The sequence below is a fragment of the Salmo salar genome, chromosome ssa10 (genome assembly GCF_905237065.1).
Source record: "Salmo salar chromosome ssa10, Ssal_v3.1, whole genome shotgun sequence".
Classification (NCBI taxonomy): domain Eukaryota; kingdom Metazoa; phylum Chordata; class Actinopteri; order Salmoniformes; family Salmonidae; genus Salmo; species Salmo salar.
Window position 1 is genome coordinate 18,707,553 of NC_059451.1, and position 21,583 is coordinate 18,729,135.

General features: G+C 43.3%; 2 protein-coding genes across 2 annotated transcripts; one reads left to right on the forward strand and one right to left on the reverse strand.

The window, feature by feature from the left end:
- Positions 1-221: 221 nt before the first annotated feature.
- LOC106613690 (protein FAM32A-like) lies at positions 222-6,644 on the reverse strand. The gene is made up of 4 exons (XM_014216218.2): positions 6,465-6,644; positions 811-958; positions 618-671; positions 222-489 (listed from the first exon to the last, which is right to left on the reverse strand). Exons 1-4 carry the CDS (start codon positions 6,539-6,541, stop codon positions 421-423), a joined length of 348 nt encoding a protein of 115 aa, XP_014071693.2. The 5' UTR covers positions 6,542-6,644; the 3' UTR covers positions 222-420.
- LOC106613691 (39S ribosomal protein L54, mitochondrial) lies at positions 6,609-21,583 on the forward strand. Its single transcript, XM_014216220.2, is given in 4 exon segments — positions 6,609-6,874; positions 19,550-19,697; positions 19,972-20,061; positions 20,063-21,583. Coding segments are annotated over 4 exon segments (405 nt in total). The 5' UTR covers positions 6,609-6,747; the 3' UTR covers positions 20,103-21,583.

The window sequence follows — 21,583 nt, forward strand, 5'->3', positions numbered from 1 at the left end:
ACCAGTTATGCTAATTGTAATTAATATATTGAGTGACTACACTGTACGCATGTGGTGTTATAAGAGACCACAGCTCAGCCCTCTCTCTACTTTACAATAGAAGGCTCTGCAATTGGGCCTGGAAAATGCCACCTGTCGTTTCCAGTTTCAATCTTGACAGCAATGAACCAATACTAATGTAAAAAATGTAAGGTGAATAAATTAGTGAAATTCCAGACAAGTTAAAGTAACTCAGTTTAATTAAATACATATCACAGCATGTCTAATCTAGTATAATTCTATGTATGGAACAAAAATATAGTCACACAAATTACCACATTATAAAATGACATTAATGTACAACAGAAATGACACAGCATGGGTAACAATGGGCAAAAAATTATAATTTATTCTAAAATGAAAATGGTCCAGGATTCCTCTTCATTTGGTCCAGCTGACTTTAGGAATATCATAATGTTCTGTCAGGGTGTCCAGGTGACGGTTGAAATCCTGCAATACAACAAAAATACCTTTGTTTATTGTAAATGCCAGAGGTTTGTAGAACTCAAATCTCCCCAAGTGTATTTTCTGAATTACAGTAAATTCATGCAGATGTTTTCAAATAATAAAGGTCTTACCTCAACTCTCCGCTTGTGCGTTTTTTCTGCTTTGTTCAAAATTCTCTCCATTTGCTGAAAGAAATGGAAAAAGTAGGGTGTGAATATTGGTATTTTAAACAGGAAGTAGGCATTTTTATCCCATGACTAACATTGTCTCTATTTCAGTGCTAGAACATCAGTAGGACAATACATTTAGGACAATGATTATTACCCTCTTCTCTTGCATCTTGTCAAAAGCCATTTGAGCTGGTGTTCTTTTGTCAATGTATCCACTCTTGGTTTCCTCCTCTTCGTTTTTATTTGTATTAATTTGCTGCTCCAAACGATGCTTCTTCTCCTTGTTCTTCTTCTTCTTCTTTCTAAAAGAGTAAAATAATGCCAACAGATGAAGGGTTGTTAGTGAGGCGTTAGTTAGCCTGCTACATAGCTAGCCTACACCAGCTAGAGCTTTGAGGGAAAATATTAGATTAGGTTTATATGTTTGTTTACTTTTATTTATTTGTTTATTTTATTTAACTAGGCAAGTCAGTTAAAAACAAATTCTTATTTACAATGACAGCCTACCAAAAGTCCTCCTATGGGGACTGGGGTTGGGATTAAAAATATATAAATATAGGACAAAACACACATCACGACAAGAGAGAAAACACAACACTACATAAAGAGAGACCTAAGACAACAACATAGCAAGGCAGCAACACATGAGAACACAGCATGGTAGCAACACAACATGGTAGCAGCACAAAACATGGTACAAACATTATTGGGCACAGACAACAGCACAAAGGGCAAGAAGGTAGAGACAACAATACATCAAGCAAAGCAGCCACAACTGTCAGTAAGTGTCCACGATTGAGTCTTTAAATGAAGAGATTGAGATAAAACTGTCCAGTTTGAGTGTTTGTTGCAGCTCGTTCCAGTCGCTAGCTGCAGCAAACTGAAAAGAGGAGCGACCCAGGGATGTGTGTGCTTTGGGGACATTTAACAGAATGTGACTGGCAGAACGGGTGTTGTATGTCGAGGATGAGGGCTGCAGTAGATATCTCAGATAGGGGGGAGTGAGGCCTAAGAGGGTTTTATAAATAAGCATCAACCAGTGGGTCTTGCGACGGGTATACAGAGATGACCAGTTTAGAGTATAGAGTGCAGTGATGTGTCCTATAAGGAGCATTGGTGGCAAATCCGATGGCAGAATGGTAAAGAAAATCTAGCCCCTCAAGAGCACCCTTACCTGCCAACCTATAAATTATGTCTCCGTAATCTAGCATGTGTAGGATGGTCATCTGAATCAGGGTTAGTTTGGCAGGTTGGGTGAAAGAGGAGCAATTACGATAGAGGAAACCAAGTCTAGATTTAATTTTAGCCTGCAGCTTTGATATGTGTTGAGAGAAGGACAGTGTACCATCAAGCCATACTCCCAAGTACTTGTATGTGGTGACTACCTCAAGCTCTAAACCCTCAGAGGTAGTAATCACACCTGTGGGGAGAGGGGCATTCTTCTTACCAAACCACATGACCTTTGTTTTAGAAGTGTTCAGAACAAGGTTAAGGGTAGAGAAAGCTTGTTGGACACTAAGTAAGCTTTGTTGTAGAACATTTAACACAAAATCCAGGGAGGGGACAGCTGAGTATAAGACTGTATCATCTGCATATAAATAGTCGAGAGAGATTCCTACTGCCTGAGCTATGTTGTTGATGTAAATTGAGAAGAGCGTGGGGCCTAGGATTGAGCCTTGGGGTACTCCCTTGGTGACAGGCAGTGGCTGAGACAGCAACTTTTCTGACTAGGAAAAACACTGCACTCTTTGAAAGAGGTAGTTAGCAAACCAGCCCAGAGACCCCTCAGAGACACCAATACTCCTTAGCCGACCCAACAAGAATGGAATGGTCTACCGTATCAAAAGCTTTGGCCAAGTCAATACAAATAGCAGCACAACATTGCTTAGAATCAAGGGCAATGGTGACATAATTTAGGACCTTTAAGTTTGCAGTGACACATACAAAACCTGAGAAGAAACCAGATTGCATACCAGAGGGAATACTATAGACATCAAGGAAGCCAGTCAGTTGATTATTGACAAGTTTTTCCAACACTTTTGATAAACACGGCAAAATTGAAACAGGCCTATAACAGTTAGGATCAGCTTGATCTCCCCCTTTAAATTCATTTCTCTCTGCCTCCTTCTTTCCACTCCTCTCCTCTTTTAACCTCACCCTCTCACCGTCCCACCCTACTCACAAGGCAGGCAATACGCTTGACCTCATCTTTACTAGATGCTGTTCTTCTACTAATCTCACTGCAACTCCCCTCCAAGTCTCCGACCACTACCTTGTATCCTTTTCCCTCTCGCTCTCCTCCAACACTACTCACTCTGCCCCTACTCAGATGGTATTGCGCCGTCGCAACCTTCGCTCTCTCTCTCCCGCTACTCTCTCCTCTTCCATCCTATCATCTCTTCCCTCTGCTCAATCCTTCTCCAACCAATCTCCTGATTCTGCCTCCTCAACCCCTCCTCTCCTCCTTTTCTGCATCCTTTGACTCTCTATGTCCCCTATCCTCCCGGCCGGCTCGGTCCTCCCCTCCTGCTCCGTGGCTTGACGACTCATTGTGAGCTCACAGAACAGGGCTCCGGGCAGCCGAGCGGAAATGGAGGAAAACTAGCCTCCCTGCGGACCCGGCATCTTTTCACTCCCTCCTCTCTACATTTTCTTCCTCTGTCTCTGCTGGTAAAGCCACTTTCTACCACTCTAAATTCCAAGCATCTGCCTCTAACCCTAGGAAGCTCTTTGCCACCTTCTCCTCCCTCCTGAATCCCCCCCCCCCCTGCGGATGACTTCGTCAACCATTTTGAAAAGAAGGTTGACGACATCCGATCGTCATTTGTTAAGTCAAACGACACCGCTGGTCCTGCTCACATTGCCCTACCCTATGCTTTGACCTCTTTCTCCCCTCTCTCTCCAGATGAAATCTTGCGACTTGTGATGGCCGGCCGCCCAACAACCTGCCCGCTTGACCCTATCCCCTCCTCTCTTCTCCAGACCATTTCCGGAGACCTTCTCCCTTACCTCACCCATCAACTCATCCTTGACCGCTGGCTACGTCCCTTCCGTCTTCAAGAGAGCGAGAGTTGCACCCCTTCTCAAAAAACCTACACTCGATCCCTCCGATGTCAACAAATACAGACCAGTATCCCTTCTTTCTTTTCTCTCCAAAACTCTTGAGCGTGCTATCCTTGGCCAGCTCTCTTGCTATCTCTCTCAGAATGACCTTCTTGATCCAAATCAGTCAGGTTTCAAGACTGGTCATTCAACTGAGACTGCTCTTCTCTGTGTCACGGAGGCTCTTCTCTGTGTCACGGAGGCTCTCCGCACTGCTAAAGCTAACTCTCTCTCCTCTGCTCTCATCCTTCTAGACCTATCTGCTGCCTTTGATACTGTGAACCATCAGATCCTCCTCTCCACCCTCTACGAGTTGAGCATCTCCGGCACGGCTCACTCTTGGATTGCGTCCTACCTGACAGGTCGCTCCTACCAGGTGGCGTGGCGAGAATCTGTCTCCGCACCACGTGCTCTCACCACTGGTGTCCCCCAGGGCTCAGTTCTAGGCCCTCTCCTATTCTCGCTATACACCAAGTCACTTGGCTCTGTCATATCCTCACATGGTCTCTCCTATCATTCCTACGCAGACGACACACAATTAATCATCTCCTTTCCCCCTTCTGATAAGCAGGTGGCAAATTGTATCTCTGCATGTCTGGCAGACATATCAGTGTGGATGACGGATCACCACCTCAAGCTGAACCTCGGCAAGACGGAGCTGCTCTTCCTCCCGGGGAAGGACTGCCCGTTCCATGATCTCGCCATCACGGTTGACAATTCCATTGTGTCCTCCTCCCAGAGTGCTAAGAGCCTTGGCGTGACCCTGGACAAACCCTGTCGTGCTCCGCTAACATCAAGGCGGTGACCCGATCCTGTAGGTTCATGATCTACAACATTCGCAGAGTACGACCCTGCCTTACACAGGAAGCGGCGCAGGTCCTAATCCAGGCACTTGTCATCTCCCGTCTGGATTACTGCAACTCGCTGTTGGCTGGGCTCCCTGCCTGTGCCATTAAACCCCTACAACTCATCCAGAACGCCGCAGCCCGTCTGGTGTTCAACCTTCCCAAGTTCTCTCACATCACCCCGCTCCTCCGCACACTCCACTGGCTTCCAGTTGAAGCTCGCATCTGCTACAAGACCATGGTGCTTGCCTACGGAGCTGTGAGGGGAATAGCACCTCCGTACCTTCAGGCTCTGATCAGTCCCTACACCCAAACAAGGGCACTGCGTTCATCCACCTCTGGCCTGCTGCCCCCCCTACTTCTGCGGAAGCACAGTTCCCGCTCAGCCCAGTCAAAACTGTTCGCTGCTCTGGCACCCCAATGGTGGAACAAGCTCCCTCACGACGCCAGGACAGCGGAGTCAATCACCACCTTCCGGAGACACCTGAAACCCCACCTCTTTAAGGAATACCTGGGATAGGATAAAGTAATCCTTCAAACCCCCCCCCAAAAGAAAGATATAGATGTACTATTGTAAAGTGGTTGTTCCACTGGATATCATAAGGTGAATGCACCAATTTGTAAGTCGCTCTGGATAAGAGCGTCTGCTAAATGACGTAAATGTAAATGTAAATAAAGGACGAACCATGGCTGCCTTCCAAGCAATGGGAACCTCCCCAGAAAGGAGAGACAGATTAAAAAGGTCGGAGATAGGCTTGGCGGTGATAGGGGCAGCAACCCATGACAAATCAGGACAGATCGTTTCACTGAGCAGCCATTCCAAACACAGGCTGTATAACAGTGATCACTAAGGTCATTACAGAAAACACCAGACTGATACCTATCAGGATAATTTGTGAGGATAACATCAAGGAGAGTAGCCTTTTCTGGGTGTTTGGAGTCATACCTTGTGGGATTGGTAATAATCTGGCAAAGATTTAGGGAGTCCCATTGCTTTAGGATTTGGTCAGGTGGTTTAAGCATGTCCCAGTTTAGGTCACCTAGCAGGCCAAATTCAGACTTAGTGTAAGGGGCCAGGAGAGAGCTTGAGGCAGAACGGTGCTGATGGACTGATGGTCGGTGCACTTAAAAGCTACATACATTTGAGAAGGCTAACACTATGTAACTATTTACAGTGAACAAAATATTATTTTAGCTGTTGTTACCATGTTTGATGGTTAGCTAGCTGGTTAGCTGGCAAATATTTTTTTTATAACTAACCCAAAATAGACCAGAGCCTGTCGTTTCCAATGGAAGTGAATGAATCATAGTGGGCAGAACAAGCAAGAAAGTAGTCAGAGCCAAGCACTAGCCAGTGAAATCCTATTGGCGCGTTCTAGCATTTATTTGCATATTTACGTTAGGGATCCCTTACTATGTGAAGTGCGCATGTGCAATAACGCAATTCGCCCGTGCACTCCTAAACAAAACAAAACATTTTTAACTTTGGAAAATTGTAAAGTCTACAAAACGCAGTCCACTCTGTGACATATTCTAGTTTTGGAAACAGAAAACTCTACGGAGATAGAATGTTTCAACGATGAGAAAATGTGCAGTAATGTCGGCCAAAATTCATCTCACTCCCACTTTCGGCCACTGGGCTTCATCTCATCACCATATTTGGCGAGTGAGTGGAAACGCCAACCGGATGTTTCACATTTATAAATCTGGAGAAATATCTGGCTCATTCTATCTGTATTAGCTGGTTTATCGGGACAGAGAGCTAGCTACTTTGCGCCTTTACTCCATTTTAAACATAGTACGGTGTGGACAATTTTAAGAACACATTGACTTATAAGTACTAATAACACGAAATACATACTTTTTACCGGAGGAAACAATGCCTATTATTTTCAATTTCAGGGAACCTTTCTGGACGGTAGCGTATTGATCCGACATATTTGTTGTTGATGTAGATTTCGTTCTTCCTCTCTCGCTGTTATGCAGATGAGTTTCATGACTGGTACTCCGTTGCCCCCTAGGGCAGAGCACGGTGCGTTCATCCCAGCAGGTGGCAGTAACGTGACCACAAGCGGCGATTATGAACGTCAAACACATGCGCGGTAGCCTGTTGTGTTAACTGATCCCCAACGCTTCATGAAAGGATGGCAGGGTACGGTTTATTCTGCTCACCAATGACAATGAAATGCCTTGCGACCAATACACCCGTGTGGTTTTGTATGAGTAACCTGTTGTATAAAAAGCCGACGTGTGGATACGCAAAGAAAGTTGGTGAGTAACGTTAAATGGCTTCTATAAAATGTATAATCTAATCTAGCTAACGTTAGTTCCATTAGAAAATATAACTGAGTAATGAACAATACACAGGTACAGATAAATAGCAGGCACGGTGGGCAAAAGTTATTCATATGATTACAGTATGAGTAGTTAATATAGATAGTTTAGCTGACAACGTCACGAAAACGATGTGCACGCTTCAATGGGGCAGAAGCCCATGTATTGTTGTGATTCTGGATGGCAAGATAGTTCAATAGGGTCCAGCTGCAACGTCATCTCCCAGGGTCTCTATGCTCCCAGCTACTGATATGCTATCTCTCATGAAAAGTGTGGGTGTCGAAAGGACTGGGCGTTTCGAAAGGAACCATATAAGGAGAAGTGGGGGTTTCTTGGTAAATGTATTCGATAATACCGTTTCTTGTTTTGACTGATTTCATGGCAATGTTAATATGGCAAAAATGTGCTAGCTATAATTTTTTTATCAAACCTTGGAAACGAAACATAGTTTACATGTTGTCAAAGCCTACTTGGACACCGGGTCCCCATATTTCCCATGTTAAATAGCCAGATTTTTGACCTAGTTACATGTACATTGAACAACACAGAAGCTTTTCAGCATGTTTCTGTACCAACTTAGGGAAAACCTGCTATAGAGTACTACATAATGAGTCATAATACCCATAAAACCTAGCAGTCAAACAAGGAAATGGTTCCAGTCATTTTTCCACCATTCATTTTTCCCATAGGGATTTTAGAAGGTGACTTATCAATATATTTGCCTGTATTTACCCACTAAAAATTAAATGCTAATTAGCTGGTAATATGGCTATCATAAAGAACTTCAAATGCCATGATGATCTGGATGAGACTGCCAAATCGAGGCAAAGATAGTTAATCTCTGAGATTAACTATCTAATGTTAGCTAAATTTAGTAATGAAGAAATTGGCTACATTTCTTTAAATTTACAATTCTTTAAACTGTCTTGTGCAAGTTTTAAATTGACACAATACCTGTTAGCAAAGGTGTCAGCTAGAGATGACGTGCAGGGATTTGTAGTCTTGCATGATATCTACTTTGATGCTAATTAGCATTTTTGAATCTGAGAGTAAATAGAGCTGAATATATTGATAAAAGTCACCTTGTCCAAGAGAGATTTACATGGTTATCAAAACATCACACCAGGGTAAGCCTACATTCTTGCAGTTGACATATGATGCCTCCTGGTGGCCATGTTGGAAGACCACCGCATTCATTCTAACGACAAATAGCTGAGTGGCTACCCCAAACTGTATGTATGATAACAGTGCCTAAAACTACAGGGAACAAAAATATAAATGCAGTGTTGGTTTCATGAGCTGAAATGATCACAGACATTTTCCATTCGCACAAAAAGCTTATTTCTCTAAAATGTTGCGCAGAAATTTGTTTACATTGTTTACAGGTGTGGCGTATCAAGAAGCTGATTAAACAGCATGATCATTACACAAGTGCACCTTGTGCTGGGGACAATAAAAGGCCACTCTATAATGTGCAGTTTTGTGCCAGTGTGCAATTGGCATGACTGCAGTGATGTCCACCAGAGCTGTTGCCAGAGAATTTAATGTTAATTTCTGTACCATAAGCCGCCTCCAATGTCGTTTTAGTGAATTTGGCAGTACGTCCAACCGGCCTTACAACCACAGACCATGTGTAACCACGCCAACCCAGGACCTCCACATTTGGTTTCTTCACCTTTGTCTGAGACCAGCCACCGGAACAGCTGATGAAACTGTGGGTTTGCACCACCGAAGAATTTCTGCATAACTTGTCAGAAACCGTCTCAGGGAAGCTCCTCTGCGTGCTTGTCGTCCTCACCAGGGTCTTGACCAGACTGCAGTTTGGCTTCGTAAGCGACTTTAAGTGGGCAAATGCTCACCTTCGATGGCCACTGGCATGCAGGAGTGTGCTCTTCATGGATGAATCCCGGTTTCAACTACCGGGCAGATGGCAAAAAATCTAATCAAATCACATTTTATTGGTCACATGGTTAGCAGATGTTAATCCGACTGCAGTAATATCTAACAAGTAATCTAACAGATTCACAACAACTACCTTATACACACCATGTAAAGGGATTAATAGGATATGTACAAATAAATATATGGATGAGCGATGGTGTGCGGCATAGGCAAGATGCAATAGATGGTATAGAATACAGTGTATACATATGAGATAAGTAATGTAGGATATGTAAACATTATTAAAGTGGCGTTATTTAAAGTGACTAGTGATATCTTTATTAAGTCAATTTTTTAAAGTGGCCAGAGATTTGAGTCTGTATGTTGGCAGCAGCTTCTCTATAGTGATGTGATGGCTGTTTAAGAGTCTGATGACCTTGAGATAGAAGCTGTTTTTCAGTCTCTCGGTCCCAGCTTTGATGCACCTGTACTGACCTCACCTTCTAGATGATAGCGGGGTGAACAGGCAGTGGCTCAGGTGGTTGTTGTCCTTGATGATCTTTTTGGCCTTCCTGTGACATCCGGTGCTGTAGGTGTCCTGGAGGGCAGGTAGTTTGCCCCCGGTGATGCGTTGTGCAGACCGCACTACCCTCTGGAGAGCCTTGCGGTTGAGGGCAGTGCAATTGCCGTACCAGGCGGTGATACAGCCAGACAGGATGCTCTCGATTGTCCATCTGTAAAAGTTTGTGAGAGTTTTAGGTGCCAAGCCAAATTTCTTCAACCTCTTCATGTTGAAGAGGCGCTGTTGCACTTTATTCTGTTTGTCTGTGATGTGTACGCCGAGGAACTTAAAACTTTCCACCTTCTCCACTACTGTCCCGTCGATGTGGATGGGGGGGGGTGCTCCCTCTGCTGTTTCCTGTAGTCCACGATCATCTCTTTTGTTGACGTTGAGTGAGAGGTTATTTTCCTGACACCACATTCTAAGGGCCCTCACCTCCTCCCTGTAGGCCATCTCGTCGTTGTTGGTAATCACGCCTACCACTGTGGTGTCTGCAAACTTGATGATTGAGTTGGAAGCGTGCATGGCCACGCAGTCATGGGTGAACAGGGAGTACAGGAGAGGGCTGAGAACACACCCTTGTGAACACACCCTTTGAGGATCAGCGTGGTGGGATGTTCTTTCCCACCTTCACCACCTGGGGGCGGCCCGTCAGAAAGTCCAGGACCCAGTTGTACAGGGTGGGGTCACGACCCAGGGTCTTGAGCTTAATGATGAGTTGTTGTCAATGAACTGTAGTCAATGAACAGCATTCTTACATAGGTATTCCTCTTGTCCAGATGGGATAGGACAGTATACAGTGTGATGGCGATTGCATCGTCAGTGGACCTATTGGGGCAGTAAGCAAATTGGAGTGGGTCTAGGGTATCAGGTAGGGTGGAGGTGATATGATCCTTGACTAGTCTCTCAAAGCACTTCATGAATACAGAACTGAGTGCAATGGGGCAATAGTCATTTAGTTCAGTTACCTTAGCTTTCTTGGGAACAGGAACAATGGTGGCCATCTTGAAGCATGTGAGGACAACAGACTGGGATAGGGTTTGTTTGAATATGTCTGTAAACACACCAGCCAGCTGGTCTGCACATGCACTGAGGACGTGGCTAGGGATGCCGTCTGGGCCGGCAGCCTTGTGAGGGTTAACACGTTTAAATGTTTTACTCACGTTGGCCACGGAGAAGGAGAGCCCACAGGCTTTGGGCCTTGTCAGTGGCACTTTATTGTCCTCAAAGCGAGCAAAGAAGTTGTTTAATTGGTCTGGGAGGAAGACGTCGATGTCCGCGACGGGGCTGGTTTTCTTTTTGTAGTCCGTGATTGACTGTAGACACTGCCACATACGTCTTGTGTTTGAGCCGTTGAATTGCGACTACTTTGTCTCTATACTGACGCTTTGGTTGTTTGATTGCCTTGCGGAGGGAATAGCTGCACTGTTTGTATTTGGTCATGTTTCCAGTTCCCTTGCCATGATTAAAAGTGGTGGTTCGCGCTTTCAGTTTTGCGAGAATGCTGCCATTAATCCACGGTTTCTGGTTAGGGAAGGTTTTAATAGTCACAGCGGGTACGACATCTCCGATGCACTTGCTAATAAACTCGCTCACCGAGTCAGCGTATACATCAATGTGGTTGTCTGAGGCTGTCCGGAACATATTCCAGTCTACGTGATCAAAGCAATCTTGAAGCGTGGAATCTGATTGGTCAGACCAGTGTTGTATTGACCTGAGCACGGGCATTTCCTGTTTTAGTTTCTGTCTGGCTGGGAGCAACAAAATTGGTTCATGGTCAGCTTTGCCGAAGGCTGGGCGTGGGAGGGCTTTGTATGCATCGCGGAAGTTCGAGTAGCAATGATATGCTGATAGAATATGCTGATAGAATTTAGGGAGTATTGATCTTAGGTTAGCGTTGTTAAAATCTGCTTTGGGGGGGATATACACGGCTGTGACTATAATCGAAGAGAATTCTCTTGGAAGATAATGCGGTCTGCATTTAATTGTAAGGAATTCTAGGTCAGGTGAACAAAAGGACTTGAGTTCCTGTATGTTGTTGTGATTACACCATGAGTCGTTAATCATAAGGAATACATCCCCGCCCTTCTTCTTACCAGAAAGATGTTTGTTTCTGTCGGCGCGATGCGTGAAGAAACCGGGTGGCTGTACCGACTCTGTAACATGGCTCACTCGGGATACTTTGTCAATCTCTGATGTCTCTCTGAAAGGCAACTCGTGTCCTAATTTCGTCCCCCTTGTTATCTAGAGATTGGACATTGGCGATTTAATATGCTTGGAAGCGGTGGATGGTGTGCTCGCCTTCTGAGTCTGCCTCTCCTGCGGCGACCGTGTTGTTTTGGGTCGGCCTCTGGGATAAGATCGCATGTCCAGGTTGGAGTTCCGAACAATGGATCCGCTTCGGGAAAGACCTATTACTGGTCGTAATGATGGTAAGTTGACATCGCTTTTATATCCAATAGTTCTTCCCGGCTGTATGTAATAACACTTGAGATTTTCTGGGCTAACAATGTAAGAAATAGTACATAAAAAAACCAATAACTGCATAGTTTTCTAAGGACCGCATAGTTTTCTAAGTGAGGCGACCATCTCTGTTGGCGTCATCATTCCAATTGAATGACAGCGTCTATGGCGTCGTGTGGGCGAGCAGTTTGCTGACGTCAACGTTGTGAACAGAGTGCCCCGTGGTGGCGGGGTTACAGTATGGGCAGGCATAGGCTATGGACAACGAACACATTTGCACTTTATCGATGGCAATTTGAATGCACATAAATACAGTCATGAGATCCTGAGGCCCGTTGTCATGCCATTTATCCTCCGCCATCACCTTTCAGCATGATAATACATGCCCCCATGTCGCAAGGATCTGTACACAATTCCTGGATGCTAAAAACTTCCCAGTTCTTCCATGCCCTGCATACTCACTAGACATGTCACCCATTGAGCATTTTTGGGATGCTCTGGATTGGCGTGTATGACGGCGTGTTCCAGGTCCCGCAAATATCCACTAACTTCGCACAGCTATTCAATAGGAGTGGGACAACATTCCACAGGCCACAATCAACAGCCTGATCAACTCTATGCAAAGGAGATGTCGCATTGCATGAGGAAAATGGTAGTCACTTCAGATACTGATTTTCTGATCCACACCTCTGCTTTTTTTTAAAGGTATCTGTGACCAACATACGCATATCTGTATTCCCAGTCATGTGAAATCCATAGATTAGGACTTAATGAATTTATTTAAATTGACAGATTTCCTTATAGGAACTGTAACTCAGTAAAATCTTTGAAATTGTTGCATGTTGCGTTTTATATTTTTCTTCAGTGTAGTTCATTCGTCACCATGTAATTTTCTGAACGGTATATGGCTACTCAAACAAGGCAGAAAAGACAACAAAAAATATATGCTTACAGATTCCCAGCAATCATGAAACACCTTTGGTGACACCAAGGAGAACTGTAAGAAAAGTGAAGAAACCTTTTTTGTCCATCAAGATCTGAACCCAGACAGCTGGCAGTACAGGGTCTGCTACGGTTATTTCATCAATTTAGTTTAGCTGTTATGCTAACCAGGTGTTAACAACAACAACACTAAGTTGGACAAAATTAGATAGCTTGTAGTCTGACTATAAGCGTGTGTCGAGTGAGTTTCAAGTTTTGGGGAAGCAATTTTTTTCACCATATGGACCTTGATAACAAAGGATTGCATGCATTTATCATCGCATTTGCAGAGTAATGTTAGCCTACTATTCCTAATGTGATGAGAAAATGTAGGCTATTAATGAGATCGTAGTGGTATAGGCCTATAGGCTATATCAGATTAAAAAAAAAAATATCCTTTGTCTGGGGCAAATGTGACCTCTAAGCATTTCATACATTTCTGGTACACTTTATATAACTGGAGACATTAGCCAGTGAAACCTCCTTGGCTTGAATGTAACCACGTAATCTATGCCTATGAAAAGTAGTCATGGCTAGAAGGGATGCAACTTTTGTCAAATTGACGTCAAAAGTAAAACAATCATTTTAGCTAACCCTTTTCCTTACCTTAACCTAATTCTCCTGACCTAATCTGCAACAAATAGTCAAATGACGTTCATTTACAAAGGATGGATACATTCTACCCATGAAGAATGTACAATATGAGGTCCATATAGCCCCCCAAAAAACTATGATAATTTGACAACTTTATTCATAAGAGGGAAAATGTATGGACATTACAGCATAGGAAAAATGCCTCAATGGGTTAGAACAACCTTCTGTGTTGACTGGTTGTTCCAGCCCAACAATATATTTAATCTTTATATGACACTAACACAACTGAATGAATTAAACACAACCAAACAATTTTGAGCCCTGATGGTATAGGTGACCTGAAGAAGTGCTATTCTAACATCAGGTGTGCTTTATTTGTTTATGTACTGTATGTCGACTGGATTCCCCCTGTGAAGATGAGCAATGCTGCAGCAACATCAGTTTCTTCTACAACTTCGTCCTTTTCCAGATATGAAAGGAGACATCCCTCAGTTATACAAGGTGGTTGTCATGCTGTGCTTTGGTCAATCTGAATGATTCTGTTGTGCCATTTGAGCAGAGAGCACCTTCACTTTGTCATCATGACAAAATAAACCGTATGAAAATATATAACATTTATTTTGGAACAACGTATAAAATACTTATTTCTGATATTGTAAACATACTGTACTTTAATAATAGGCTATATTGTTGTTTGGGTGAAATTAAAAGTGTTTTGTAATTTCTGCTTTGCCTTGCTTAATTGAATAAAAAGTATTTCTTATAGCCTAACTTATATATATTTATTTAAAACAATTTAAACACATTTAGCATAGACAATGTAATTGTTGTGGTAGTCTTAGGCAAACCATCTTCATTATCACAGTGGTACTTCCCAAGTGCCACTCAGACCTTCTGGGAGAAAGGTATCTGGCATTGAACGTGGTGGTGGATGTTTTAAACTAAAGATCCCATCTCCTGCTTCCAGACATTTCACCACCTAGATTACAAGGGTTGGATTTGCACAAAACTATTTCATGTCAGCACAATGCGTGTTAAACATCTAGTATAATGATTAGCCTCATACATTGTCTACTGGTATCGTTTTAAAATTGAGAACATGTACTGTAGCGCAACAATATGTAAACAATGTGTGAGTTAAGCTAATGTCCATTAGACTAATGCCATCATACTGTAGGCCAGTGTTTCCCAACTCGGGTCCTCGAGTACCCCCAATGGTACACCGTTTTATTGTAGCCCCGGCCAAGCACTCTGATTCAACTTGTCAGCTAATCATAAGGCCCTCAGTGTTGAATCAGGTATGTTTGTCTGGGGCTGCAACAAAACTGTATGCTGTTGGAAGTACTCAAGGACTGGAGTTGGGAACCACTGCTTGTAGGCCTATGGCTGCATTGGTGTTGCATGCCATTATCAGCTGCAAAATTGGTTCACCACGCTGATATCCTGAAAATAGTGACAATCAAATAAATGTAATTGGAGAGCTTACAACTGAACAAAAGCATAGGTAATGTACATTTGAGAATTCAACACAGACAAGATGGATTCCCTTACCCTCTTTACTGACGGATTGTGAACTGTGATCAATCAACATTAACAATAGTTTATCTTGAATAATAGTTTGAAGTTAACAGTTTTAAACACTTCAAAGAATCAACACTTTCATATAATTTCAAAGTGTACTAGTAAGCTAACTCATATGTAAAGGTTAGACATCTTAGTAACAAGTAGGCTATTACTACTAAAGCATCATTTAATCAGGTGGCAGGTAGCCTAGTGGTTAGAGCGTTGGGCCAGTAACCGAAAGGTTGCTAGATCGAATCCCCGAGCTGACAAGGTAAAAATCTGTTGTTCTGCCCTTGAACAAGGCAGTCCCTAGGTCCCTAGGTTGACATTGTAAATAAGAATTTGTTCTTAACTGACTTGCCTAGTTAAATAAAGGTTAAAGGTTATTAAATACCAGGGTTGGCAAACCTCGCTCCACTGATCCCTGGTCTACTGGGTGAGCTGACTTCTGTTCCAACCCAGCAATAGTACACATACAGTGCCTTTGGAAAGTATTCAGACCCCTTGACTTTTTCCACATTTTGATACTTATTTTTTGTTACTTATTCTAAAATGGATTAAATTACATTTTTTTCCTCCAATCTACACCCCATAATGACAATGCGAAAACAGTTTTAAAAAAAATTGTTTTGTGTGGTATGTATGTATGTAGGTATGTATCTATCTCACATTTACATAAGTATTCAGACCCTTTGCTATGAGACTCCAAATTGAGCTCAGGTGCATCCTGTTTCCATTGATCATCCTTGAGATGTTTCTACAACTTGATTGGAGTCCACATGTGCTAAATTCAATTGATTGGACATGATTTGGAAAGGCACACATAGAAGGCCAAACTGAGCAATCGGGGGAGAAGGGCCTTGGTAAGGGAGGTGAACAAAAACCCAATGATTGAATGCCAAGCGTCACATCTGGAGGAAAACTGGCACCATCCCTGCAGTGAAGCATGGTGGTGGCAGCATCATGCTGTGGGGATGTTTTTCAGCAGCAGGGACTGGGAGACTAGTCAGGATTGAGGGAAAGATGAATGGAGCAAGGTAGAGAGAGATCCTTGACGAAAACCTGCTCCAGAGCGTTCAGGACCTCAGACTGGGGTGAAGGTTCACCTTCCAACATGACAACGACCCTAAGCACACAGCCAAGACAACGCAGGAGTGGCTTCAGGACAAGTCTCTGAATGTCCTTGAGTGGCCCAGCCAGAGCCTGGACTTGAACCCGATCGAACATCTCTGGAGAGACCTGAAAATAGCTGTGCAGCGACGCTTCCCATCCAACCTGACAGAGCTTGAGAGGATCTGCAGAGAAGACTGGGAGAAACTCCCCAAATACAGGTGTGCAAAGCTTGTAGCGTCATACCCAAGAAGACTCGAGGCTGTAATAGCTGCCAAAGGTGTTCAACAAAGTACTGAGTAAAGGGTCTGAATACTTATGTAAATGTGATATTTCAGTTTTATTTGTAATCCATTTGCTAACATTTCTAAAAAAAATGTTTTTGCTTTGTCTTTATGGGGTATTGTGTGTAGTTCGATGGTGGGGGGGAACAATTTTAATACATTTTAGAATAAGGCTGTAATGTGGAAAAAGTCAAGAGGTCTGAATAGTTTCCGAATGCACTGTAATCCATGGTATCCAAGGATGTACCCTTATTCTCTTGGGACATTCACTGGGACCTTTAAATCTGCAGACAGGGTTTCACAGCACTCAGTATCCGAGGACAGAAAACATCACAAAGAAAAAGGCTGCATTATACTGAAATTAGACAGCACTGAATATTCTGTTGCTATGTCTCTCTGTCCTCAGTTTTTCTCGCTAGGGACTGGAACTGGAGAATCTTTTCCTAATGTCCCCCTACAAAGGTACCTGCCCTTATCCAGAGTAGCCTACTCTCCATTCTCTGACAGCTGGAACTTCTAGCTAAACCTTTCACCCTTTTCCATGGCTGTTAGCTACCTAGCCATGTGGACGATTGGAGGACTTCCACCAGACTGACTGGTCTTCCAACATGGTGCCTGGTGCGGTTTCTAGGTGATTTGTGATGCAATTGCAAGCCCTTTAAAGTGTGAAGTAGAGGTCTTCACGGGCCAAAAAAGTTGGGCTTTCCCACCTGGACCCAGTATGCATAAATATAATTTTTATAGAGAGCCATTGCAAATTAACCAGAGGACAACTAGACCCGTTCCGTATAGACCTGGTTGGATCCAGAGCCGGTCTGATCTGAGTGAGGGAAGCAGCAGAAAAGTAATTTTTTAACCAGAGCTAATAAAGCGTGAGAGGAAGGAGAGTGGTGCCCCTTCAGCAGGCAGCCTATCCTTCTCCTTTAACTTCTCATTCCATCCTTTTTAATTCCATCTTCCATTGATTACATATTTCCTAACTTTTGCCACACACGGGGCGAGGCTCTGACTGGATGCCTGTTTCCGCTTTGATGAATTATGATTGGCCAACCACAAGCTACACCCTCCACTTGTGAAAAGCAAGAGAAGCATCATAAATGTCTCTCTCTCTCTACTGCAACAGTTGCATTCGGATCTGTACGGACCCTTCCGGACAAAATTAAACATACCCGAGTCCCATGACAATCATATCAGATCCGACCCAGACCCCTAACATTATTTAGAATTCTGGTTCCGGACCCACTCGGGTCCCTGACGGGTCTCGGGTTTTCAGTTACAGGTGGATCTGTGAAGACCTCGAGTGTGAGGTAGCTATCTACTTGCTAGTAGGAGTTTATATGCCGCTTTATGGTCAGGATGCCCACAGTGATGCACAGTTCCTATCATAACTTCCTGTGTGACTTCATGTGCAATCAAAATAGCTCTTTCACCCACACCCACTGAATAATTTCCTGTATCCTCTGTATGCCTTTGCCTGTCCATATTATCTCTGTAAATGGTGAAGTTTATCTCAAGGCACTGCATTTTAGATTACATCTGAATGTTGCCTTGCCACAGCATTCAGTACAATATCAAGTTTCAAGTTGTATGTACAGGATACGCATGGTATACATCGTCCAACGAAATGCTTACTTGAAGGTTTCTCCTCGACAATGCAACAAAAATAAATAAATAAAATATAAGAAAATGGAATATAAAGTAAATTAGAATAGAATAATACATTTTATAATACAGGAAGGCACACTTTATAGTCCAATATTTACACGTGTATTGGGGAAGGTGAGATGGAGGCAAGTGTATAAATTGAGCAGTATAATAAGAGTCTGGTAGTAGCAGTTGTGTGTGCATGTGTGCTAAGGTCCGGAGAATCAGAGCAGGTGGTCAAGTCCAGTTCAAGTGTTCAGCAGTCTGATGGCTTGTAGATAACAACAGGCTCAGAGACAGTTTCTATCAGACCTTATGCTCCGATACCGTCTGCACGACGGTAAGGGAGAGAACAGCTCATGGCTGGGGTATGTGAGGTCCTGATGATGCTGCGTGCCTTTCTCAGGCACCGTTTCGTGTAGATATCCTGGATGGGTGGGAGCACGGTCCCAGTGATCTACTTGGCCCTCCAGTGGGTGGTGAAGACGGCCTTGCAATCGTGGACGGAGCAATTCCCATAACAGACCGTGATGCAACCGGCCAGAATGCTCTCGGTAGTATTTGGAGAGGACCCGGGGCGGAATGCCAAATTTCTTCAGGCGTATTAAGAAGTAGAGACGCTGTTGCGCCCTCTTGACAAGAGTGGTGGTGTTGTTGGTCCATGTCAAGTCCTCAGTGATGTGGACGCAGAGGATCTTAAAACGTGTGACTCTACTGCAGTCCCGTAGATGTGGATCGGGGCATGTTCCCTTCTCTGCTTTCTGAAATCAACAATCAACTCTTTTGTTTTGCTCACATTGAGGAAGAGGTGTTTGTCATGACACCACAATGCCAGTTCACTTACCTCCTCCCTATAGGCTGACTTATTGTTGTTGGTTATCAGGGCTACATCCGTGGTGTCATCAGCAAACTTGATGATGGAGTTGGTGTCGTGCAAAGCCACACAGTCGTGGGTGAACAGGGACTACAGCAGAGGAAAGAGGACACCCCTGGGGGGCCCCTATGTTAAGAGTCAGTGTGGAGGAGGTGCTGTTGCCAATTCTCACAGACTTTGGTCTGCCTGTCAGGGTGTCCATGATCCAGTTGCAGAGGGTGGTGTTGAGCTTGGAGAGAACAATAGTGTTGAATGCTGAACTGTATTCAATGAACAGCGTTCTCGCCTACTGTAGGTGTTCCGCTTGTCCAGATGTGTTACGGCCGTGTAAATAGCGATGGAAATGGTATCTTGCGTGGATCAGTTGGATCTTTAGCCAATGTTAAATCTTTTGCATTAATTACTTTACCTGATTTTTTATTTATTTATTTTTTTAAAGACTTTATATCTATAAATCTGGAATAAATTAGATGTATTTAACATAAACACTGGGCAGAAATGCAGAAGAGCACAAATCATGAGTCCGATCTTGTTCATGTTCTCTAACTAATTGTTTCCACGTTTTGTAGTATGACCAGTGATAGCGATGCTGAAGTGTTGAATGAGTCATAACAGGTTTTTATCCCAACTTGTTTTCTCTCTGCCTGCTGCCAAAGAGAAAGGCAAGTGCATCGTGAAAGATGTGCTGAAGGGGCCGGAGCTGTGTAAGGACCCTGTGAAGCTCACCTCTCATGCTGTCGGAGTCAACATTTTGAAGCAAGGAGACGACCCTGCACTTAAACCACACAAGGAATACCCAGAGTGGTAAGTGCTCAAATGTGGTACTACCTTGACAAAGAGAGCTGGAGATCAGTTAAGTTTTGGTGGGATATTTTGAGATATAGCTTTCACTTGAACAATAGAAATATATCCTGTTAATGCTCTACATCCTGTTCATGCTCTACATCCTGTTAATGTTCAACTTCATGTCCATGTATATCAGCTTTTGTTATAAACATGTAGCATTGTGTGTTTTTATTCATGAATAATTACAAAAGCTTTATAAACAATTAAGTGACGCCAAGCTTCTGCCTCCCAGGCTGTTCCAGTTACAGCTGGGTCCCCTTAAGAATATCCATAAGCTGGAGCCAGATAGCCGTGAATACTGGAAGGTCCTGAGGAAGGAGCATGTGGTGCTTTAACAGGTTACACAAAGGGAAGAAGCTGTAGGACCGTGGCAGTGATCAGCTGCTCTCTAGAGAACTGTGTTCTCTAGACACCAGACTGAGTCAATACTCTCAGCCTGTATGTCATCTTTCTGCTGAAAAGGAATAACCCATCACCTTGACAACTTGGACTTTGTACTGTAAGCTAAGGCAAATAGAAAGACCTGGATTTTGAATCCATCTCAACTTTTGCCTTTTGATTTCTTATCTCAAATGTTACCATGTGTAGGCTTCTTTGAAAAAGATGACGCATACAGACATGTTATTTTAGAATTATGTGAGGGTATGAGTTTTGATTCACACCTTGCAGATAGCATCTGTAATACTCTGTGAACATACACAATTATTTCTCTTTTGTCTCTCTGTGTTTCATAAATGTCCTTAAATTCACAAGGCTGAATGTGTCTCACTGGAGAAAACCTCAGAGCGAACGAAACAGCACCCTTCTGTCTCAGTATGTGTAGCCCATCATGATGCTGTCTGCTCAAAAAGTGTATGACATTGTTGGCAGTATACAAAGCGTGTGAAAAGTTAGGATTTGGCTTGACACCAATCACATCAGAAGCCAAACGTCAGTGATAGAAACAAACTTGAATTGTTGTGTCGTTGTCCTCCGGTGCCTAGCTAGCTAAAATCGTCCCTTTTCATAGATAGAGATAGGGATTTGGACTTTTGGTTTTACTTAATTCTCTGTGCTGGCCAATTATTATAAGGGAGATTCTGATCCAACCATAAATTCATGCATTGTGCCCCTGGCCTGAGAGGATGGAAGTTCAACATGACGCTAGATGTAGTTGGCTAATTTTAACTAACTGGTCTGGTGTATCATTGCCCAAGAAAGGAAGTTAGGCTAGCGAGCAAGCATTTTAGCCAGGTAGCCTAGGACAATTAAAAACTATAGAAGTGTGTACTGTATGACATAGACCGTTTAGGCAACATGAAAGAGTAGGATGGCATTTGCATTTCCCTACAAGTAGGGTGAGTGAACATGTTTTTTCTACTTACACACACAGAACTCAGTCCCATGGACAGCCACATCATATTTAGCTTAAGTTGATTGGACTAAATCGTTTTTGGTATCTTTTAGTAGTCAGATGAAGTGTAGCACATGGGGATGTGTGAAACTTACTCCTCAGCCTGAAGTGTCTACACTTGCGCCAGCAAATAGATAGCTTTTCGCGTAGCACCGACTGGTAAGACGTTACAGGAGGGCGGTCATGTATGCTAGCACGGCAGAGGTCCCAAGTTCTCGTTCAGAAAAATGAAGGCCTTGTTTATTGTTAGAACACGTAAATACCTTTTTGAGATCTGCTTATTTCGTGCAAGATTTTATGTATCAATGGTGAATAAATTAACTGTTTTGATTATTCTGTAAGTGATTATTTTGATTATTCTACACAGTGGCGTGTTCATGGATGCCAAGGGAAGCCAGGCTTCCCCAAATATTTGACCAATACCAAAATATTAATAAAATTATATTTCGTC

Coding starts and splice junctions, on each gene's coding strand:
- LOC106613690 (XM_014216218.2), bottom strand. CDS start 6,541: ATGTCGGATCAATACGCTACCGTCCAGAAAGGTTCCCTGAAATTGAAA. Junction 959..6,464: donor ATTGTTTCCTCCGGTAAAAA/GTATGTATTTCG, acceptor TTACTCTTTTAG/AAAGAAGAAGAAGAAGAACA. Junction 672..810: donor ACAAGATGCAAGAGAAGAGG/GTAATAATCATT, acceptor CATTTCTTTCAG/CAAATGGAGAGAATTTTGAA.